Here is a 23,427-nt window from a genome sequence, read left to right on the forward strand (position 1 = left end):
TCCACAGACTCCAAATATATTTTATTGGTGGGTACACACTCAGGCAGGGGGAATGAAGCCCCCCAACCGTGGATCTGAACTTAGCCTTCCTCCTCCAGGTCCCCACTGCGGAGGGGATGGTATACACTGGGTCTTCCTAAGGGTGTGGAGAGGTAGGCTGTGACCGCAGGTGCCCGCACTCCACCTGGTGTGGGGGGCAGGCCGGGTGCTACCCCCAGGTCCACTACCGGGGCCAGCCATCAGCAGTGGGCAGCCGGCGCAGGGGGGGCCCGGGTCGTAGGGGCTCTGCCAGGGGCCGGGCCAGGAGCAAGGGGTAGGGGAAGGTCTTGGGAAAGTCGCCAGGGCCCCCGGGAGCCGGCGAGAGGCGCTCAGACTTGATGCTGACTGACGGGGTTGGCGGGGAGGCACCGCGGGCTGGGGGACCCTCATCGCCCAGGCTGCGGCCCCCACTGCAAGGAGAGAAGGGTGAGAGAGAGAGAAGGGGGGCCTTGAACTCTTCAAAAAAGGAAGGGAAGCCAGGAGGTGGTAGGGCTTGGGCAGAGGCTCAGCAGAAGATGTTGGGAAAGGAGGGGGTGGCAGTTCCTCTTGGGGCATCCAAAATAGCCACACACCCCCTCCCCTTCCCTCCCACCCTCCTCCACCTCCCGTCCCCGTCCTCCAGAAGTGCTGAGTGCAAAACCAGGAGTGGCCACCAGGGGTCAGGAGTGGCTAGGGGCTTGGGACAACTGGGATGAGCCCTAAGTGGAATCCCAAAACTCAGGGTGGCAAGGCAGTCAGGGCACTTACCTGGGTTGGGCAGGGGCAGTTAGAGGCCCATCACCTCTGGAGGGCTGCCAGGGGGCCAGGGTGGGGGGCTGCAGCAAGCCGGGGGGCGGAGGGGGGTCTCCTAGTCCATATTCTGGTGGAGCAGGAGGAATAAACTGAGGCCTCCACCTCTGAGAGCCCCTTGCCTAAGCCTGACCCACCCAACTAGCCAATTTCCTGCCCAGCAGGAAGGTGAATGGATACCTCCCACAGCAGGACAGGTGGAGCTTAATACCTGGGGGGCCTGCCGGGAGGAAGGGAAAGCTTCCCAGTGGGGGTCCCGGGGCTGCAGCTGAGCACGGACTCTGCAGGCTACCATAGAGGCCTCTCTGTGTGGAGAAAGGATGAAAGGAAAAGGAAAACTGAGGCCCACACTCAGGCCACCCTGCCTGCACCCATCGGCCCAGACACGCCTTCTCCCTACTCACCGAGGTACTCAGTCCCCCTCGGGCTCCTGCCAGGCCACCAGGCAGGTCTGGCCTTCGCCCATCTGCTGCCAGGTATAGGGGTGGTGGTGTCTTGCTGGCAAGGTGGCTTGGTGAGAAGAGAGGGTGGGCCAGGCCTGTGGAGCAGGAGACCCCCAGAGAGTGGGGTATAGCCATGTCATCTGTTGAAGCTGAGTTCCAGAGGCGATGCACACAGCCAGCCAAGCAGTGCCAGAACCAAGATCCCACCCCCACCTCCTCCAGGGTCTATACTCCACACTTACCTGGGGGCCCGGCTTTGGGAGCTGCCGGCCGGAAGGGGGATGGGCGGCTCTGGGCAGGGAGGGCCTCCCCGAGCCCACTAGAGTCACAGCCTGGTGGGGGCAGGGCCCCGTATGCCATGTCTGGGCTGGGCATAGTAGGGGCTGCTGGCTGAGGGCAGAAAGGATGGGATTAGTTCGAGGAACAAGGAAGCGAGGGCATCAAGTACAAGAAAATCGCAATGAGTCCCGGGGCCAGCCTCTGCCTTCTGAAAGCCCCCACTACTCCTTCTGGCCTGACCTCACATGGCTGGGAGAGCCTCTGTCTGGCTCTGTTGCTCCTTGACAGCTAGGCCCAGAGCTGAGGCTTCTCACTCAGCATGGGGTTGGCACTGAGAGGGCTTCCCAGGTAGGTGTTTGATGAATCAAAGATATAAAAAAAGAAGGTTTATCTGCCTGTTGGACTCTTTTTCACCTTTCAATGCCCCAGCTATAATGCCTGCTACTCCAGGAAGCTATTCCTGTCCACCCGGGCAGAGACCTGTCCCCAACCTCTAGGGTCCATGGTCCTAGGTTCCTCTTTCAGTCTCAGCCTTGACCACATGGGGCTAGGAGGTGGGGTGAGAGCCCCATTCATGGCATGGCAGGGAGTAACTTACATAGAGCCTGGGTCTGGGCAAGGCTGGGTCACCCCCGTCACCTGCCAGCCTCCGCAGCTTCTCTGCCGGCCCCTCAGGCCCCTCATCGGCCTCCAGCTCTGGTCCATCAAGGCCCACGCCCCTCCGCTTCAGTGTCTACGGGGAGGGGACAAAACAGGGTGACCCTCAGCTCCATCCTAGCTAGGGATCCTGGTTCTATGGGAGAGGGAGAGACCTAACCCGCTCTGTGGGTGGGCCAAGTGCAAGCACAGCCTGCTCCAGCCAAATCCCATCGACCAAAACACACAGTGAGTTATGATCTAGTAATTTGTGTGCAAGAGAGGGACTATCCTGCCCTGGGACCAGAGATCTACCCAGGCCTTCTGGCACTGTCCTAACGCTCCTCCTGAATATGACTCAGGTATCTCCATTCTGCACCCACATGCTGCCTCAGAGCCTGGTGTGCAGTAGGTGCTTAATAAATGTTGGCAAACCGAGCACGTGAGGACAACTTCATAAGCTCCCTTCCCTCAGAACCGGTGACCTGCACATTCCCAAGCCTCAGCGAAGTCTGCTTGCTCCAAGGCGCCTTTTACTTTCTATTCTGTACTCACCAAACAGATGATGGGATTACATGTGATAATGTATGTGAGGGGCACACAGTGCAGCCCTCATGCGCAGTGGTTGATGTTTTCATTTCTACACGAAGGCGGCTGGCCCAGAGGGACCCTCCATTCCCCCAAACCTGCCTTAACCAGCAGCAAAGCTAGATGGCAACCTTCATCTTTTGTACAAACCAAGAGTCCCTAGGCTCTGAGAGAGCAGAGTGTGCTGGCTTCATGGGGCTGGGAAGGAGGGCCCAGGGTACCTCGAGGATGTCAGTGTTGGTGCGGCTCTCGTGGGGCTCACTGTACTCTGTGTATTTCAGGAGCACTCGGTCCATGTCCGTGCTGGCATACTGGAAGAGGCGGTTGGCACTGTTGAAGATGATGAGGGCGATCTCACAGTCACAGAGCACGCTCAGCTCGTAGGCCTTCTTCATCAACCCAAACTTCCTCTTGGTAAATGTTACCTGGACCCAGGACCCATGAGTGGGCAGGAGAAGACAAGGGTTTGGGGTGATGTGAGGGAGTCGGAGGGGACTGTTTCCTGAACACACCTCATGATTCTGTGTCTCTGCGTGTGCTGGTCATTCTGGCTGTACTTCTCACTTCTCAACCTGGTAAACTTCTATTGATGCTTCAAAACCCAGCCCATATGACCTCTCCTTTGGGAAGTTTCCCTTGGCCTCCCAGGCAGAGCCCACACTCCCTCTCTGAGCTTCCCCATTTCTGTGCCTCCCTCTGGTCCAGCCCTCTGAGTTAGGTGTGTTTGTGTCAAGTTCCATCTCCCCTGTGACCAGGGCTCCTGTCACCAGAGAGAATAGATAAAGAAATCATGAAAACGAGCAAATGCTACATCTTAAACTCCAGACATGGTATCAAGACTCAGTCCCTTGTAGTTCCCAAAATGGCCAGGCCTTCGCCCATGCTGTGTCCCCTGCCAGGAATGCCTCCCCAACCACTGTTACACCCAGTGAACTTACCTGCCGATTCCTTTGGTCCAGAATGCGTGAGATCTGTATTTTTTTCCTCCCCATTGTCCCAGACTGGGCAGAGTGATCTTGGTCTAGGAGGGAAGAAGAAAACAGAGAAGGTGTGTAGAGACTGGGACGAGGAACTCAGCCTCCCTTCTGTCCTTCACCACGCCCCCCACCAGGCACTGAGGGGAGATGATGGGGGAAGTCGAAGCAGGCTGGGTCAGTGCCACAGCCATCCCAAGATGCAGTAGATGCTCAATGAACACCTTTGGACCAACTCTATGCAAAGAGAAGGCTGACCAGGGCAAAAGGTGGAGGTACAGATTCTCCTACCTCAGCATCTAAAAAATGACCCCCTGGTAATTGTGGTACCTTGGGGAGCCTGACTTCCCTGGGCACCCATCTGCCCAGTGGGGGTGACAGTGTCATCCACTGCCCGTTGTTGGGGACAAAATGAGCTAAGCTACATGAGCCATTCAGATCTGCCCAGCATGCAGCAAGTGCCACATAATTGCTGCTATTATGAATATTGGCAACGGCCTAAGAGCCACCAACAGACCAGGAAGGACACCCAGTGCAGTGATCAGTAATCCCAAGCCACCGAAAGTGAGCCTGGTCCGTCCCTCGGACAAGTTTCAACTCATTAATCCCACAACAGCCCACCCCGCAGCAAGATCGAGGGCTGTGGTTGCAAGAAAACATACACTTAAAAACTGCATGGAAAGTGGAAAAAGGACAAGAAGGAAGTGCTCTTGATGGGAGTCACCACCAGGTGGAAATTTATAGGTGAGAGTTTTTCCTTTTTTAAAAAACTGAGATGCAATTCATATAACATAAAAGCCACCATTTTAAAGTATGCAATTCAGTGGTAATTAGTTCATTCACAATGTTGTAGAACCGACGCCTCCCTAGTTCCAGAAATCTCTCGTCTCCCCAGAAGGAGACCCCATCCCATGAGCAGTCACTCCCCATTCCCCTCCTCCAGCCCCCGGCTACCACTGATCTGCTTTCTGTCTCTGTAGATTTGCCTGTTCTGGACATTTCATGTAAATGGAGTCATACAATGTGTGGCCTTTTGAGTGGTTTTTTTTTTTTTTTTTTTTAACCTTTTTAAATATCTGAATTTTCTAACGTTTCCCCTCGGTGATTATAGACTGTTTCTGTTTAAAAAAAAAAATTTTTTTTTTAAACAATAGAAACCCACTCCTGCCCCATTTTCCACCGGGAGGAGGCAGGGACGACCTGGAAAAGCCTCAGGCTCGGAGCCCTTAGACCGGAGTTTGGGCCCAGGGCCACCTGGAAGATGCCCTGGACCCTCCTCACAGGGATCTTGGAACTCCCCGATGGGTCCTCAAGGGCGGGAATGGGCAGCTTGGAGAGGGTAGTATGTCCCCAAGACATGCAGCACGTTGGGGTCCAGAAGAAATCACATCGCCTGTCATGTAGCACCCATCCTGCCATTCAGATAGCCACCCCTGGGCCACCGAGAACCTTGAAACTCTCTCTACCCACTCTACAGCTATGCTTGACCTCCCAGCCACTCCCACGTCAGAGGTGACTGAGGCCTTGTCACAGGCCTGCCCACGGTGAGTGGGCCTGCGCTCAGGTCCCAGCCAGCCTCTGTCTCGCCGGGCGGCCTTCTCCCTGGGCCTCAGGTTGCTGTTCTGTGAGTGGGGTGGGTATGAAATGCAGAGCACCTGGCACAGCTTGGGAAAAACCTCTGGAGAAGTGTTGGGAAACAGCCATCTCCACCAGTCGCTAGACCTGCTTCTTTGATTCCAGACTGAGGGGTCTGGAAAGGAGGACCCCTTCTGTCCCAGAGTACCAGGGACCAAGAGTGTGAGACACTTCGGCCATCATATGTGGTCCACTTTGTGACCCCAGGAGTGCCCTTCGCCTTCTCTGGGCTGCGTTTCTAAGCAGCCACACTACACAGAGCCCAGACGACGAGAGCCCCCTAGCTCCAGATTGACTTGCTAAATTTAACCTCTGGGGCTAATTATAATCCCTGGCCGGAATCGGGCTCGTTCCCACGGCTGGGATGTGTTGCCCTCGCCCTGACGGGTCCCTGGGGACAAGGGGGGGCACTGGCCAGGAGGTCCCAGTGCCAAGATGACTCCGGAAATGCCCCCCACGCCTGGGGTCCCATGGGAACATGGGACTTGGACCTGAGAATCTGAGCCTGGAAGACCTGACTCCAGCCCCTTCTCCGTCTGTCCCCATTTTAGACAAGGACATCCCAGCTAGGGCAAGGGTCACATAATGGGGCAGTTTCAAGAGCCAAAAGGTCAGAGGGGTCTCTCTGAGACCCAGGAGCTGAGACAGGAAGTGAGTTCCAGGAAGCAAGGAACGGCAGGTGCAAAGGCCCTGAGGAAGGACGAGACACAGGAACGAGGCTGGAGTGAGGCGCTCAGCCGGGAGGCTGCAGAGGCCAGGCCACTCTGGATTCTTTGAGCTGCAGGGAGGGCAGTGGGTTTGGGGCTAAGAGTGATGGAGAGCCATGGGAAGGTTTTTGAACAAAAAAGGACGGGGTTTGATTTATCATTGAAAAACTTTCCCACAGCTGCCACGGGGAGCAAAACTGTAGTGGGCGGCAGAATAGTGATGGCAGGAGACTGGAGGGGAGGCTGGGGCTGCATGTGTCTGGGCAGAGACTGGGGACGAAGTCACTGGACTCCGGGGTCCTCCAGAAGTCACCAGATCCTCTACCATCTCTGGGGCCAGGGCTGACAGATGGGCTCACACAGGGGTTTGACTCTTCTGACCCTCAGCGATCCTGGAACCCCCAATTCTCAACCAGGAACTAAAGTCATTCCAGCTTTAGCCCTTGAGGGATCTACTCGACACACAGTTTTCATCATGACTCTCACTGCAAACACTCTTCATGGCTCCCTACTGCCATCAGGAGAAAGTTCCAGTTCCTAGTCTGGCATTTGAGGCCCTGCCCTAATCAGCCCTTTCCCACCTTTCCTTACCTTCAACAAAATGTCTCTGCCTGGAAAGCCCTTTTGCCCCTTCTTCACCTGGCCAATTCCTATTCACACTTCAAAACCCAGCTGAAAAAACCCATCCCTCTGGGAAGCCCTCCTTGCCCTCACTCTGGACTCCCACAGTCCCTGTCCTGCCCTTCATTTCTGACCCCATGGGCCTGGAGGTGTATATATCTAGCTCTGTTTCCCCCAGACTGGAAGCCCCTCAGGACCAGATACACGGGTGGCTGGATAGATCTGGTGAATAGACCAGGTCGGTCGAGACACATCTGAACTGCCCCCAGCTTCCCTCAACAACTTCCTCTCAGACACCCCCAGCTGACTCTCTACCCAGAAATACACGCGCATGCAAATCCAGCCACTGCATGGACTTGTCTCAGGCCCAGGTGTGAAGGGCCAGCCAAGGAATGCGGGGGCGGAAGGCCCGGGGTGTGCATATATATTTGTACTTACATGCAAATTCCCACCCTGAGCCGCAGACAGACCAGCAGCCAGTTCTCCAGATGTGGGCATGATCGGAACTGCTGGGGGGAGGTGGCACTGCCGAGTGTGCCAGGCATGAGGTGGGGAGGCTGAGGTCTGGGGAAGCCTCCTCTGTGTGCATCCCCACTCCCTGCCACACACCAATGTCCAGCCAGAAAGCAGAGGGCTTGTGACATCTGCCTAGCACAGAGGCAGAGAGACAGACCCATTGACAAGGAAGGGAGAAGGGAAGAAGCATCAGGAGGAATCCAAGAGAGCACCTCAGAAGAGGACGCATGTAACTGGGCCTCAGTGGAGAAGCTGGACTGAGGCCTGAGGAGAATGGCGAGGGGGTGGGCTTTGGAGCCGAGAATCCAGCCCCCTCCACCCCTTTCTTCGCACCCTCGTACTTAGCATTTATTAAGTATCAACAATGCGCCAACCACTGAGACAAACTGACCTCACAAGAAGTAGAAAGTGTAAGTAAACCAATCACCACAGAAGATTAGAAAAGTGACCAAGACCTACTATAAAAAGACAATAGGCCCAGATAGTTCTAGGGCGATTTTATCGAACTTCAAAGGACAGCAAAGTGCGATGGCATTTAAACTAACTCAGACTTTTGAAAACTGCCCAAGTCATTTTTATGAAACTCTCGTCTGTCAGAACCTAAGTTCAAAAGAGAGAAGCATTGACCACAAACGGGGCAACGTTAGCCAGGAATTTCAAGGAAGATCTCTCTGTAGAGGTGACCTTTGAGCCGACACCTGAAGCATGAGAAAGAGACAGCTAAGCGAGGGGAGAGTCAGTGGTAGGAAGATCTGGGGGAAGGGTGGTCTTGGCAGGAGAAACCGCAAGGGCAAAAATCAGAGCGAACCTGGGTCCGGCATTTTGAAAAAAATAAAAGAAGTCCGTATGGCTGTGCAGCGTAGCCAGGGGGAGAAGTGAGGAGGGTGGTGGTGGCAAAGATGTGGGACTGGATCGTTTAAGTCCTTCGTGGGCCACCGTGAAGCAAAGGATGCGCGCTTTCCTCTAGGGCAGCAATGGAGAGTTTGCGGGCGGGCGAGGGTCAAGATATGATTTTAGAGTTTCACAAATCCTCTTGCACCCTCACGCATTGCTGGTGGGAGGGGAAGGAGGTACGGCCACTGGGGAAAACTGGCATCTATTAAAGATGAACATGTGTCTATTCTGTGACCCAGTGATCCCTCCCCTCGATATTCAAACAAGAGAAATGGGTCCATGTTTAACCAAAGGACATAGACAAGAGTGTTCTCAGCAGCTTCATTCATCATAGCCGCAAACTGGAAATGACTCAAATGCCCTCAATTGGAGAACTGATAAATATTTTCTGGTAGATTCTATGATGGACTACTACACTGCACAGAAATAAAGAAAGATGCACTACAGCTCCGCGCAGCCACACGGGGGAACGTCCCAGACCTGTGTCGATTCAACAGTGCTGGACTCCACAGAGGAGACACGCAGCGTGAGCCCATTTACATGAAGTTCCAGAACAGGAAAAACTCACCTAGGGTGATGGATGTCAGCACAGTGGCCACAAAGGCAGGCGCCGTGACAGGAGTCTGGGGGGCTGGGGTGTTCTCCCTGATCCAGGGTCTGGGTACACAGGTGTGTTCAGTTTGTGGAAATTTGTTGCCCCTACTGGATGATTTCTGCGATTATCCCAACCAAAAGAGTTTTTCAAAAAGCTCCTGCCTGCTGCTGTGGGGAACAGTCTAGGTAGGAGTGAGGTGACAGGGGGAGACTGGGGCAGGTGTCTAGGTGGGAGATGGGGGGCAGACCTGCGACATGGCCTCAGTCACCTCTGACATGGGAGTGGCTAAAGTGGGCAGAGTGCGGGGATCATCTGGCAATCGAGAGCACATGACATGCTGGTGGCTTATGTCTAGGCTGAGGGAGGGGCCTGGGTTTCCAGGCCTGAGCATTGTGCAAGGAAAGCACTGGGAGGAGGAAGGAAGATTTTCATGAGTGCCTGGAGCATCATAAAATCTCCACAGTGAGATCTGTGGTCAATAAGTCAGTTGACGAACACCCCTGGGGGCCTTCAGGCTATAACTGTCACCTCCCCTGCCTGGTGAAGCCCCTTCACTCTCATGGGTAGAGATGGCGGGCTGGAAGAAATCCCACCCTCCCAATGACCCTTCATCCTGGCCTCCCCCTGTGGGAAGACTCAGTTTTCTCACCTGTAAATGGGAGTGAGGATCCTTCTCTCACCAGCTTGGGAGGAGGAGGTAGGGGTGGGGGCCTATCGACTTGTCTTCCGGCCTCTGAGAGGCCAGAAGGGCCAGGCCTTGGAACTGGGGGTGCTGACTCAGCATGTCATCTTGCAATAATACCATGGCGACAAGCACGGGACGTGCTCAGAGGCATCGAGCCCCCATTTCCTCCCCTATAAAATGGGTCACAGAATTATGGCCTCAAAGGCTTTGCAGTGAGGGTTTGAGAGAAAAGATCAGGAACGAGTCGAGTTCCTCTTCTCAGCTCCTAGCGGGGCTTTAACGGGGGGATGAGTGACGGCACGCGGCCAGACCCCGGAGCCCGAAAGCCGCAGCTCGTAGGGGGACCCGGGCCAGCAAAGGAGGGGAGGAAAGGAGAAGTGAGATGTAGGTGGGTGGCAGGGGTGAGGGTGTGCGGTGGGGAGGGCCCACGGGACGCGGCGAAGCGGGGAGGGGGCGCTGCTCCTGGGCCGCCACAGCAAATCGGGCCCACGGCCTGCCTCACGCAACCCAGGCAGTGGTTTCATCACCTGCTCCCCAAGTACCTCATTACTGGAGACAGGAAGAGCCCCTTGGAAAACTGGGACCCCCCCTCCCCTCTCTTGAGGGCTCCAGTGGCTCCGACCCCAGCTGCCAGCGACACCCCCCTCCAGCCAGGGCTCTGTACCTGCCTCCTCCCTGGGGCCTGGGAGATGCTGTCCCAGGTGGGGGACACTGTGGGTGACCGAGGGGCTGGCTCAGCCCACAGCGGCTCCTGGAGGCCATTACCCACCCTCGGGGACAGGGTGGGCTCCCTCTGTGCCTCTCATGTGACCGTACCTCTCTGGGCCTCAGTTTCCTCCCCGAGAAAATGGGGAGTCAGGGAGCCTGGCTGAGTTTTGGGAGGAGGCTTCACAGTAGGTGCTCTATATATACTATTTCCCTCCATCTCCTGTCACTGGGCCCAGATTGGGTTCATGCTCCTCGGCCCCCGGCGGCACTCAGCTCAGAGTGAGGGCCCCAGACAGACCCAGGTAGGGGATCTGGGGGGCAGGGAGAAAGCCCACTTTTCATATGGGGTAGGGAGATACCCTAAACATACACGGAGGTACCTAAAATACATGGATCCCCAGAAACATGCATCATCCCCAAATACATGTGAGTCCTGCATACGAAAGACCCCAAAACAGAATCCAGAATATACACAGACCCCACCTAAACCTACACAGCTCTCCAAAAACCCATAGCCCCAAACACACCCCGATCCCCCGACACACAGAGCCCTCAACCCGTACCAATCCTCTAAATGCACACAGACTCCTGAATACATTCAGATACCGCCAAATACAGCAGCCCCTGCCCCCAACAACATGCAGACCCCCTGGACATACACAGAGCTCCCCAAACACATGCGGACTCCCCAAATCCATGCTAGTCTCCCATTACACACAGGCCCCAGACACGGGTAAGGCCTCATCCCTGCAGGGTATCACCTACCTCTGGCTTACTGAGGAACCATGGTCAGCACCCCCCAGAGGAGAGATGGGGCGGGGGGCTGGGGGTCTGAGAGTGGGTTGTGTCTCCTACATGCTGCTCTGAATCCCAGAAACCCAGAATGCTCCAGTTGCGGAAGACTCTTTGGGGGTCCCACTGTATATTGCTCCCTCTGGCATCCACAAGGAAATTGAAGCTCAGTGGGGAACCTTCAAACCCATCTTCACAGACCCCTCCCCAGGGCCCACTGTGGCCATGTACTGAAAGGACAGGATTACACCAAGCCCCGACACTTTCCCAAAGGCGGACCTTTGCCCAAGTCTGAAGAGCCAGCCATCTTTCAAGGCCAGGCAGAAACCCCTGTTTCTGGAAGCGCTGGTTCCCCCAGGCAGGATCCATCTCTCCCTGCAACAATTAGCCCTTCTGGATACTTTTTGTGCTCCTTTGTTGCTTTCTTTGGCAATTGTATCACCCCATGAGGATATCCACTCTGTGAGGGCAGGGATGGCCTCCCCAGCACTGGCACAGAATAGGCCACCAGTCACTCTGAATGATCAAACAATCTCTTAACAAATGGAAAAAACATTGGCGACTGGTTCAGTTTTCTTTTAAATACCTCGTGACTCACAAATTTGAGGTTCCCATCTGGTCCATGGGCCCTGCTTGACAGAGCCAATAGCACAACAGCCAACTGAATGGCGTCCGTGCTCCTCTCAGGCCAAGGGACTGAACTTCCTAAAGTCTTACTGCCACCTTGGACGGAATCTGGCCTGATACAGAGGCCAGTTTCTCTGTCATGGCCAATGCGAACAGAGGCCCACTGCCCCATCCTACCTCCCAAGGGGCCTGGGACCCTGACTCCTGGAGCCAGAGACACTGACTCCACATTCGGCTATCCCGTTTAAGTCAGAGTCCAGGGTGACCTAAGGTCCCAAGCAAGGTCCCTGAAGCCACAGTGCAGCTTTAGGAACAGCCCAAGGTTTCTTCTCTTTGTTCCAGAGAAAGATCTCCCCATGAGGCTCCAGAAATTCATCCCCAGAGGCCCAGGCCTCCCTGCTTGGGAAATTAGCACATCTGTCAGCACTGGGCAGAAGGGACTCGGCTCATAGCCCGGCAGACCCAAGACACAGTCAGTAGGGACCCCAGGATGGGCCTTGGAGCATCCCTGGTCCCCATTCTTTCCCCAGAAATGTCTGGGAGCCCACCAGGTGCCGGGGTCACAGAGGCAGGGAGTGGATAGACCCAGCCTGGCGTCCCCCATTGCCCCGTCTGGCCGGGGAGGTAATCAACATATAACTGTGTCAGGGACCAAGATTTTCAATGGAGAAATTCAACAGGGGGAGGCAGTGGAGGGTAGTAGGGGAGGGATCTGCTTGGGACATAGAGGCTAGAAGGGTCTTTCTAAAAAGGGGATCCTTAAGAATAAGAGGACACCAGCCACGTAGGGATACGGTAGAAGGAATGGAAGATGCGAAGGCCCCGAGGTGGGAATGTGCTGGGCAGGTTCCAGGTACAGAGGAGGCAGGTATGGCTGGGACGGCGTGAGTGAAAGGCAGATGGAGACCAAAGAGGGCAGGGAGGTTACCAGGGGCCTGGGGTGGGGTCACGGCAGGAGGGTGGACTGTAGAGCAATGGGAAGCCATGGAGGGGGAGAGCTGTGGTCTGATTCAGGATTTTCAGTAGATCCAGTGGCTACTGTGGGGAGATGTCCTGTCAGAGCAGGAGGCCAGGACAGGAACCCCTAGTTGAGGCTGTGGGTGTAGAAAGTGGATGAGGCAGGCCTGTGCCCACAGCAGTGGCCCCTCAAGCCAACCAGCCTTGACTACACCCTTCCAAAAACCCTATCTTGACCTCAGGTGAACCTGAGCCTGGAGAATGGGACAGGAAAACCAACAGACCTGAGCCCTCCTTTACTGCGGGCAGAGGGTAGAGTGGGGTGGGCCTGGTTGGGGCTCACAGGAACCTCCACTAGGTCACAGTTCAGATGGGACCTCCTCATGCCTGGGCCCACTCGCCATTTCATTTATACACAGATCCCACCTGACCCACAGACAGCTCAGCAAAGCAAAGACAGTGGCCCCGTTTTACACAGGAGGAAGTGAGCTTCTTCCCAGGGTCACACGGCAAGACCCCCAGATCCCCACTCAAGCCTGGACTTGTACCCCAGGTCGTTCTTCGGCCACCCAGTCTGGGAAGTGGGCCTGCGTATTGTTGGTGTCCAAGACACTCGTTCCTGAGCCTGGGGGTGATGGGGCAGTCTCAAAGTCCCCAGCATGCAGCCCCGGAGAAGTTCTTTTGAAGGCTCGGAAATGGGACCCAAACCCATGTGTATTTATGGGCCGGGGCTGGGATGAGCTCTCTCGCCCCAGGAGCTCAGGATTATGATAAACTCCTTCCAAAAATGACATCTGTCTCCAGGTGCATATGTGCCTCAAATCTTTTGGAAAGCCAGATCCCCAATATGTCTACACTCACTGCATCTGAGTTGGGGCAACAAATGATTTTAATTCCCTTTCTCCTCTTAATTTGCATTTTCCAGATGTCTGCCTGGTTGGGTAATGATTTAATGAAATAAATCATTAGTTGGAGATAGGAAGTAAGACGGAGCTCATCTTGTTCAGATCACAGGGGTGGCCATGGAGCTCAGAGAGGAGCAACCATCTGTCTGAGATACGCAGAGAGGGAGAGAGGAAGCTGGAGAACCTCACTCTTGGCTTTTGTTCTCTCGGGGGGCTGAGGGGCCATCTCGTGCTCCATCCTTTGAGGTATCTGGGTGTCTCTAACTGGCCTCAGTCTTTCCTCCTGCAAAGTGGGACTTCGGACCTGATAACCAGCTTCTGACTCTCCCAGGTGAGACCTCAAGATCCTAAATGTCTGGAAACTCCATTCCCTGGAGGACAAGATTCACTCGTCAGCTCAGATAGGTGGTGGGAGGCAGGAATGGGCACAGGAGAGGGTATGGCGGACTTCGAATGCTCATACCAGTCCTTCCAAGTCTAATACTCTTTCTTTACCCCAAAAATATGAGAGTTTTTGTACCCAGATCAAAGGTCCAGAAGTCCTGACCTTCCCCAATGAGGATTTCTCAGTCACGCTAGACAGGAGGCCTTGGCTATTTCTAACTTCTCAGGTCTGCAGCTGGGGGCTGGGGAGAGGCCAAGGACCCTGTCGCTGACTGACGTCGGCAGCCCTGGACCCTGAGAAAGGTGGAGAAGGGGACCATGACTGTGAAAGTAACAGCCACTAGCTTGTTGTGTGCTGCATACTGTTCCTGTACCCATGTCCCAGACGGGGACACTGACACGCAGGGAAGGCGGTAGCCCCCTTTAAGGCAGCTGTGGCCCACCGCCCCGGAGGTCTGTGCCCACCACATGGGCACCCTGTGGGTCCAGCTGAGGCCGCACATTTGTTGCATGAGACCCTATGGGGCAGGTGAAGGGTCATGGCAGTCATAGGTACACGGGAATGGACACACTACACGCAGGTCTGGGGCCGTGACCCATGAGGGCACACTCACAGTAGGAAGGCATGGGATTATGCACAGGGGCCTCAAGGGTATGACAAGGAGTGCACTCCAGGACAGGACACTGTAGCCCACAGACCAGACACGCAGCTCACAGACACACAACTCCTTCCCAACTAACATCAAAACCCTCAGACACACGCCCCTTGGACACACGACCTCTCAGAAACACAACCCTAGGACTTAGAAACCCTCTGACACACCCTGCCCCTCAGGCTCACACACCTTGGACTCACAACCCTTGAATACACACCTCTCAGACTTACACCCTTTGCACACACAACACCTTGGACTCAACAATCCTAGGACGCATACCTCTTAGACACACAACTCTCGACACATAGCCACACACTCGGACCTCCAAACCTAGCCCAGTCCACAGATGACATTCAAAGGACACAGCACGAGCCGCGTCCCGACGCTACACGCACCTGCTCAGCCTGGACCCTCAGACACGCGTGCACGGATTCGCAGCAGCGGCACAGCCAGGGGTGCCCAGCGGCCGCAGGTGCCTTCAGAGCGGGCGGCCCCGCCCCCAGGAGCTGATTGGGCAGGGACGTTCATTTGCATAGAGGGCGTGTCCACGGGCCGTGATGGGCTGGCACTTGGGTGTGGCCCCGCCTCGGGAGTTCTGGGCCCGGGACTTCGAGCCGGAAAAACGCTGAGATGCGTATAATGAGGTAGAGGGAGTCAAGAAAAGCCTGTATCAAACCCGCTAGGTTTCCCCTACCCGCACTGGGTGGGTGCCTTTTACCATGGGTGCCTTTTACCATAATTTGTATCCTGTCTCTAACCACTGCCAGCCCCAACACTCACTCCATTCTGAGTGAAATGTAACTCTTACCCTGATGGTCCCAGGGACTGAGCCCTTCTCGAAGCCAACACTGGCCCTTGCTCTCGCTCAAATGGAGGGACTGAGAGGGCTTCAGCGGAGGCCTGTGTGGCCTCGCCCATTGACAGGAGAGTCAATGGCCGCCCTTAGCTGCTGGGTGCCCTCTCCCACTTTAAAGGTTAGGTGATGGTGGTTGGGCTTCCAGGACTGCCTGGCCCCTAGCCCAGACCTCTAACTCCACATTTTCCCTGGGATCCCAGCACCACACACCACAGGGCCAGGCCCAAAGAGGGGTCAGAGGAGGGTTGGCAAGTGAATCAATGTGAAGAGAATTACAAGATGAAGATGATGATGGTTTAGGTAATCCCGGAGAAGCCCCCAGTCTGAAGGAGACAGAGCAGATGCTACACACTCCCCCAGCCCTGTGGGGTCAGGACTGAGCCAGAGGAGTCAAGGAGGGCTTCCCAGAAGAGATGGCACTGTACTGGGCCTTGAAGCCTGCCTGAGTAGCAGTTTGCCACTGAGAGAGGGGAACAGCCCTATGTAAAGGTACAGTGGAAGAGTGCAGAGTGTTCTTTGATGGGGAAGACTAGGCTGGGAGCCCAGGGAGAGGCTGGGAGGTAGAGGGGGGTGCTGATTTGGGACAGATGAAGGTGGGGAGTCGGTAAGCTGCAATGCTGCCTGGTGTCTACCTTCTCAGAAGACACAGATGGCTGGACCCCTGCACCTGGGGAAGCATGTGGAGATACCATGTGTGGGGGACATCGAGGCAGCAAGCAGGTTTGTGTATCTCCCCATGCCTCAGTTTATCAGTCTGTGACATGGACAGTTTGGACCTCTAGCTTGAGCACAGATGTCTCTTTGGACATAAAAACAGGTTCATATTATGTCATAAGGTGGAGATCAGGGGTCCTGCCTCCCCCCCAGCCCCATCACTGCCCCTTAGTGTCCAGTGACAGACATTCAGGTGTCCCAAGGACACACCAGGGCCCAAGCCAGTCAGGGGGCTTCTGCCTCAGCTCCAAGGCACATAACAAGGCTTGGGGAGTATGGAAATGGCTGGGGAGCCCCAGGTCCCCCAAGGGCCGCTCTGTTTACTTGCGGCCGCCTGCCTGTCTCTGATGCAACAGCCAGGCTCTGGTTACATAAGGGCGGCAGCTGGAGCAGCTCTGGGAGTAGCTGGGGTGTGGTGGGAAGGGCCAGCCTGAGCTGAGTTGGCTGGGACTGCCCCCTATGCCCCCCCCATTAGGGTACCCTCCCATGTTCCTGTCCCCTGGGTTGCCACTCTTCCATCTTCTATCATTCACACCCTGCTTCCTATAACGGCTCCTCCTTTTTGCCTTTTCCCCTGTTCCTATCCTATACGCTCCCCATCACTGGCTGTGTCACCTTTCATAGACCCCCACCCCTCACTGGAAGTCAAGATTCTCAACCTCAGTCTTCTCAGATGAGGAGGTACCCAGAGTTGCTGGAGTAACATGTTGGAAGGTGGAAGGGAGGGTTCAAGGGTGAAGAGAACCAGAGGAGGGGAACCGGGAAAGGGGCCTGAGATGGGGGAGGTGGGCGTGGGAAGGTCTCGAGATGGAGAAGCCACTCACCACAAGTCTACCTCTTCCAGGTCCTCTCCCACAATGTCAGCAGGGGAAGGTTTTGAAGGATTCTCATGGCAAGAAGAATGTTATCCAGTAGGTACGGCCTCAGGTCAGAGAACCCTGGGTCCCCATTCCAGCTCCAACTCCCACTTGCTGTGTGACCTCGGGCCAGTCACTTCACCCCTCTGAGCCTGTTTGCTCAAGTGAAAAATGGGAACAATAACAGCCCCTGCTCCCACAAGGGAAGCATTTTAAGGTTCACCTCCAATACCGTCTCTTCCCAAAGCCTTCTCTATCCTCACCCCATTTGGGGTTCCTCTACCCTCATCCCTCCTTCCAGCCCAGCGCTGACTCAGGGGTCCTTGGGATGTGTGTCCAGCTGTCTTCCCCAGCCTGGGAGCTCCTCTAGTCTGGGCCCAGTATGTGGTGGCACCAAAGGGACGTCTTCATGTCTTAAAGGACTAGAGAGCCCAAGAGAGGGTCTGAGCAGTAGAGGGACATGGGGACCAAGTTTGGGGCATCCAAAGGCCTTGATGGGGGATGTGGCAGGGCCAGGAAGGGGCTTCTCAGGGGCAGGGCCCTCTGGGAATGCAGAGCAGGCCTGAAATAAAACCAGGACTTAGATCAGGGGATAAGGACAAAAAGCCAAACTCTAGTCTCATTCCCATCCTGACCATTGCTGCCCTCTTTGGCCTTCCTCTACCCTATGCGGAGATATGAAGGAGCTTTGGGTGGGGCTGGGAGGTGGAGAAGCCATACTATATCAGGGCTGGGATCCCTTCCAGGTCACCCCCACCCTCATGGGTGCTAGACTCTTGCTTGTATACCCTGTTACATGGGAAGCTCACTGTCTCCTAGATGCCCACCTATCTCTGGGGCTCTGCTGGGAGCAAGTCCTATGGTGTAGGAATGCTACATCCTCCACCCCAACAAGAGTAGGCCACCAGTGCATGTCCAGGAGCATGTGGGGGCAGATACAAGATCCTGCTGAGTAATCTAGCCTCGAGGAGCCTTGGTTCGCCCTCTGAAAAATGGGAGCCAGGAGGTATGGGGTGAAAAAGAACTAAGGGTCATAATGTGTCCACCAGGATCAGCCAGGACTGTGGCCAACCCTTGCCTCTTGTGCCCCCTAGTGGCCAGTGAACAGCGCTTCCGCCTGGTGTGAAAGGTGAGGTGGCCATGCAAATGAGACACGAATTAACTTGCACATTCAAGGGCCCTCGGACTCGGTATGGGGAATCTGACAGCCCAGAGTCCTACACAGACCTCTCTGAGAGGATGATTAGTCTGGCTGAGGTTACATCTAGAAGCTGTGCGTATCAGGGAGCCCTAGGAAGGTTTGGGACACCCCACCAACTGCCCCCCACTAGCTCACAGCACCCTTGAGATATAGCAGTTACATTACTTAGCTGCCTGTCTTGCTCACCAGGGCATGCCCTGGGCAGGCAGGGCCTGGCTCATAGAGGGCCAGGTAGACAGGGGCAGTGGGGAGGGAGAACAGCAGCACACAGGTCCCCAAGAATACCCTACGAGGGAGAAAGAGTACTTACCCCTATTTCCTGGCAGTGGTGGGAGGTCCTTCCATGACACCTCCTGTGTTCCTAAACCCTCTCCCAGGCCCTCAGGCCCCTCCACAGCCCTGACGCCCCACCAGGACTCTCTTTTCTTTAAGGTGCCCCTGGCTCTTGCCACCCTTGTCACTCAACTATCCACAGTGCCAAGAGAAGTGTAGGGGGTCCTCCGAGAGCAGTGGGCCTTGGACCCAACCTGCTATATCCCAAACCACTCTATTCTGATCTTCCTGATACATTTCGCTGGGCACTCTGCTGGCACACAGCTGGCCTTGGAGGTGTACAGACCATGGGCCATGACCTCCAGGCCTAGAACTCAAAGGGGATCAGTGTGGGTGGGCTCTTCTGAGTCAGCAGGAAGAAAGTTTGGCAAATACTGTAATTTAGGCACTACTGTCAGGTACAGCTGGATCCAGGGCCCCATGCAATGGTCTCAGGTCCCCCCTTTCATCTGCCCAGCTCAACAGCCCTAGTGGGAAGACGGTACTTTTCCCATACTTCCAGCAAAATTTCTAGAGGAGACCTCTCATTGGGTCACATGCCCATCTTAAACCAATCAGTGACCTGGGAGATGGGGATCCCATCTCCATTCCTGGAGCCATACGGCCTGAGCCTGGGTGGGTGTTTCTGCTTGAGGCAGAATGCAGGCCAGGCAGGTAGGTACACAAATGTCCACCTCAGCCTGTAGAGGAGGTCCAGTCTAGCCTTTCTTGTCCAGATGGAGAGAGGACCACAGAGAGCCAGTTCCAAGCCCATTATACAGCAGGTCAGAGGCAGGGCTGGAACCAAACCAGGCAGGGGGACCACCTCCTCCAGCTCTGTGCCCTTGCACAAGTCACGCCATCTCTTGGAGCCTCTCTTTTCCCATCTGTATTTTGGGGTTGACATCTGTCTCACAGGGCTGTCTCAGGATGAAAGATGACCCTTGCAGAGCCCCCAGCATAGCGCTGAGCACACGATGGGTAATCAATTGGGGTTAACATGGTAGCAGTTATTGGTCTGGAGGGCCCATGGCTGATGTGGAGTGAGTCCAGGGATGCCGAAGCCTCATTTTGGGACACTCACAGCTGGCCTAGAGAGCCCGGGCAGGAACGGAAGGAAAGCACTGTCAATACTTGCTCCATCTTCAGTCCCTCCCAGGTCTCACAAGGTTGTGTCCAAGGGCCCAGCTCTGGTCAGGCTGGGGGCGAGGGTCAGGGTGAGGAGGCGTGAGTCTCCCAGGGCTGCAGGGGCATCCAGATGAGGCAGCGCCTAAGGCAGGAGCCCGACAGAGCTGGGGGAAGAGGTGAAGCCTAGGGGGTTGGAGGGTCAGGTATGACTCCACACTTGCAGTCATGGGTGGTGATCCTGCCTTGCCTATCTGAGCCTCAGTTTCCTCTTCTGTAAAATGCGGCTATATGTAGGACCCTGGGAGAGGCAGTGAGGACAAAGGTTAGGGGAGGCTGACAGTTGACCTCATCAGTTTAAAAAGACCCTGAGGGAGCAGCTTGGGGAAAAGTGGAAATAGAGGCTCTGAAAGGGAGTGTGGGGGGGCAATTCTGGGGAGAAGCGGGTTTGTAGAGACAAAGGTGGGATCAGAAGAAGCACAGGGCATTTTGCTCAGAGGGGACACAGTGGTGGAGGGGCAGCAGATTACACGGGGCAGTGTCCTTAAGGTAGGAGGGTAGAAGGGACCAGGGCACAGGAGACGGGATGGGGACACGGTAGGTTTGGGGCCCAGGGTTGGCAGGCAACACTGGGAAGGGCCCTGGGACGTGTGACTTGCCCCAGGCCCTCCCAGATAGCCTCCAGGTGATTCCACAGCTTGTGGGATTGCTCACCACCCCCAGGCCTAGAGCTAAGCCTGGCACACAGCAGATGCCCAGTAAGTGCTCTTTCACTGCACATGTGTGAACTCTGCTGCCTCTTGGCTGTGGGGGCTGATGCTCTAGGGACATGGGGTCCCCCTCCATGTTAGAGAACCCTCAGAGAGGGCCCTCATGGTACAGGGCACCATCGCAGCAAATGGGCGGGGGCTCTGAGAGCTATATCGGCCAGGGGCTCAGAAACTCCCTCAGGTACCTCTGCTCGGCCAGGGTCTGTCTTGCATGGGCACAAAATTACAACACACCAGGCCTTTCTTGGTGCCATACTCTTATTGGTCTGGAGGGCCCATGTATCACACCTCCCAGTATTGACGCCTTTCTGAAATCCTCTCCCATCCAGTTCTGGGCCTGGCCACGTGGCTGGCCTTAACCAATGGAACATCGATAAACATGAAGCAAGCAGAAGCCGAATGAGTCTGTGTGCACTGGGGCTGCCCTCTTGGTGTCCAGCCACCATAAGCCAAGGCTGGCCTGCTTGACAGGCCATGTGGAGGTTGAGAACTAGAGCCCCCCCCCACAGCCAATAGCATCAACCAAGGGTCACATGTATGAGGCCACCCCTATCAGCCCCCATGAAGCAGCAACAAGTGCCATACAAGCGGCCCTTCAGGTGAGTCCAGCATAACAGCCCAGCTGAGTCCAGCCTAAATCACAGAATCGTGAGTAATCAGATTGGTGTTATAAGCCACTAAATTTTGAACTAATTTATCACACAGCAGTAACTCACTGCTACATCACCCACCACCATATACAGCAGCACTTTCTGCTACCTGATGAGCCACTTTGACAGAAGGAAAAAACAGAGATCAGAGAGGAGGGAGAACTTGCTCAGGGTCACATAGCAGGTCAGCGGTAGAGCGAGGACTCCAGAGCTGGGTGGTAACTGCATGTGGCAGGGTAGGGAAATGTCAGCTTCCCTCTCTGTCTTAGAGGAGTCCCTGGGATCAGGACAGGGCCTGTGGCCTGGAGAAGGAGCATGGAAGATGGGAGAGAGAACATGAGGGAGATGGGCTGACAAAAGCCCTTAGCAGCAGAGGGTACAAGGTCTCCCCTACCCTGCACTGCCCACCAAGTGTCCTCCAGGCCCAGAAGAAAGCCCAGGTGGTTAGACAGTAGCTCCCTTCTTGGACAACAAAAGGGTTAGTGCAGAGCACAGAGTACAGGAAGGTTTCTGGCTCCACTCAGCACTGACCTGGTTGGAGGGGCCAAAGTACCTCCAAGTCTCTTCTGGGATCAGACTGAGGAGGGTGTGGGTGGTTCCTTGGGGCTGAAATAAAACATGTGCAGTGTCCGTGAGGCCAAGGTCAGAGGCCATGAAGCCAACGTCAAAGGCCATGAGGCCTACTCAGCTAAGCAGATGTGTGCATTAAGGTCACCCTCCCAAGAACCCTGGCCTGAGTCTTCAGAGCATCCTCTATAAAAATGGGACCAGCCACCCACTTCAGAGGTCATGGCTGGGACTCACGCAGGACTGGGAGCTTCAAACCCACAGGGCTTCCAAAGGGAAGTGTGTTTCGGAAGCATGTTGCACTTTGCAACAGAAAGCACAAGCAGGGCATTTGAAAGCACTTGGGAAACCATGAGTTCGAAGTAAAAGCTACAGCTTTCTGAGGCCCTTCTGTGTGCAGGGCACTGTTCGATGCTCTTTACAGTCAACTCTAGTCCTGATGGCTGTTACTAACCAGCAGCAGAGCAGCCAAAGTCAGATGGTAATTTAATGCAAATGAACCCAGAGAAACCCTTGTCATGCTACCGTCAAAGAGAAGACTGCTGCACATCCATTTTTACACATCCACAGGCTTTTCTGATTTTGACAATTCTTGTGTCTTAGTTCTCAGAAACAGTAACATGGAGGTTTTCTTTCTAAATACAGGCAGGTCAGAACCCCAAACTACAGGAGCCAGACACATCTCAAGGTAGAGTTATGGTTTACAGCATGTGTGTGTGTATGTGTGTGTGTGTTTATTAAGTTACAATGAAAACAAAAACAAAGAGAGCTCCTTCCCCTAAAAACTCTCTCTCCATTGTGCAAGGACTGTTAAGTGCTTTTCATTTTTAGTCCATCTGGCCCTCCGCTCGAAGCCTCCTCCAGCTCTGGGTGCCCTACCTGCTGCTCACCTCCCTGACTCCATCTACCCCTCACTCACCCACTCCAGCCACATCCACCTCCTAGATGTTCTTTCAACACACCCAGCTCCCCAGCCCTAGGGCCTTTGCCCTCGCCACTGTCCCACTTGGAACACTGTCCTGGATTGTCTCCTTTTGTAAGTCTTTCGGGCCTCTGCTTCCACTTCTGCTGCCTCCATGTTTTTCCTTTGCACATGTCTGAAATGCTCTGGTGTGTTCCGAGCTTATCTGGTTTCTGTGTCTCTCCCCAGGAGATCCCAAGCACACTTGTCCCAGTCACCTTTGTGTCCCCAGCACCCAGCCCAGGGCTGGGCACACAGCAGAGCTCAGGATCTGAATGCTGAGTGACTGAACTCTCCCACCGCAGATGCCAAAGGACGAGAGAAAGCCACCAGACACCATGAGATGAGGAAAGAGAGCTGTCTAAGGAGCAAGAGTGGTAGTTCCTATGGCTGAGCAGCGAAGGTCCTTACGGCAAGGAGGCTGAGAGCAGCAGAGGCGGGTAGTCCCAGGAGCTACCTGTGGCCTTGAGTGGCAGCATTCATGTGGTCCCGGATGTTGATGGCCTGTTTGAGGAGACCCTCCACACTGCGGAAGTAGATGCTGCTGTCGACAAGGTTCTTCACGGCACTGAAATGGGAAGATGAACCCAGTCAGTGCCGCCCTGCCTCGCCCCTCAACCAGAGCTCAGCAGGCACCTGGGGGCATTCCGTGGGCCTCCCCGAGGGCTCATTGTGAGCTTAAAGTTTAGATTTCCATGCCAAGCTTAGAGGACATTATGCAATGAGCACTTGATGGCCATCCCCACTGCTAGACCAACTAATATTCTGAAGGAGCTATAAGCATGTAAAGAGGGGCTCAAAAAGATCTTGCTTTCCTCTTAGATAACCTATTCCTGTCTCAGAAGGAAGCTTATCAACTCAGCTGAACAGCTCTGGAGGCGAGTTTAGACGGAACCAGGATAACTAATCACCAGTCAGGGGGCACCGCTGCAAAGCTGTGCAGCTCTGATGTTGGCACCACACTGATGAACGTCGACTGAAAAC

At 55.1% G+C, this 23,427-nt stretch overlaps 2 protein-coding genes across 5 annotated transcripts in view; both read right to left on the bottom strand.

The window, feature by feature from the left end:
* Window positions 1-23,011, bottom strand: LOC107503726 (myocyte-specific enhancer factor 2B-like). Of its 4 annotated transcripts, XM_016132417.2 has the most exons (10): window positions 22,901-23,011; window positions 21,447-21,521; window positions 3,713-3,795; window positions 2,996-3,199; window positions 2,149-2,283; window positions 1,514-1,661; window positions 1,233-1,366; window positions 1,040-1,133; window positions 787-898; window positions 1-449 (listed from the first exon to the last, which is right to left on the bottom strand). In XM_016132417.2, exons 1-10 carry the CDS (start codon window positions 22,920-22,922, stop codon window positions 224-226), a joined length of 1,233 nt encoding a protein of 410 aa, XP_015987903.2. In that variant the 5' UTR covers window positions 22,923-23,011; the 3' UTR covers window positions 1-223. The 4 variants fall into 4 exon arrangements, with proteins under 4 accessions (XP_015987903.2, XP_015987905.2, XP_015987904.2 ...); XM_016132419.2 differs by lacking the exons at window positions 21,447-21,521; window positions 22,901-23,011 and adding an exon at window positions 16,825-19,796; XM_016132418.2 differs by lacking the exons at window positions 21,447-21,521; window positions 22,901-23,011 and adding an exon at window positions 14,826-19,796.
* BORCS8 (BLOC-1 related complex subunit 8) overlaps window positions 22,429-23,427 on the bottom strand; it is a 5,248-nt gene continuing 4,249 nt past the window's right edge. Inside the window, exon 4 of the mRNA XM_016132429.2 lies at window positions 22,429-23,011. Coding sequence (XP_015987915.1) covers window positions 22,897-23,011 — 115 coding nt within the window. The 3' untranslated portion in view covers window positions 22,429-22,896. The remainder of the gene's footprint in view (window positions 23,012-23,427) is intronic.

Source organism: Rousettus aegyptiacus, unplaced genomic scaffold (assembly GCF_014176215.1).
Source record: "Rousettus aegyptiacus isolate mRouAeg1 unplaced genomic scaffold, mRouAeg1.p scaffold_m13_p_16, whole genome shotgun sequence".
Taxonomy (NCBI): Eukaryota; Metazoa; Chordata; class Mammalia; order Chiroptera; family Pteropodidae; genus Rousettus; species Rousettus aegyptiacus.

Coding starts and splice junctions, on each gene's coding strand:
- LOC107503726 (XM_016132417.2), bottom strand. CDS start 22,922: ATGCTGCCACTCAAGGCCACAG. Junction 3,796..21,446: donor ACTTTGGCCCCTCCAACCAG/GTCAGTGCTGAG, acceptor CTTCCCTCCTAG/ACCAAGATCACTCTGCCCAG. Junction 2,284..2,995: donor CCAACACTGACATCCTCGAG/GTACCCTGGGCC, acceptor CCCTCCCCGTAG/ACACTGAAGCGGAGGGGCGT.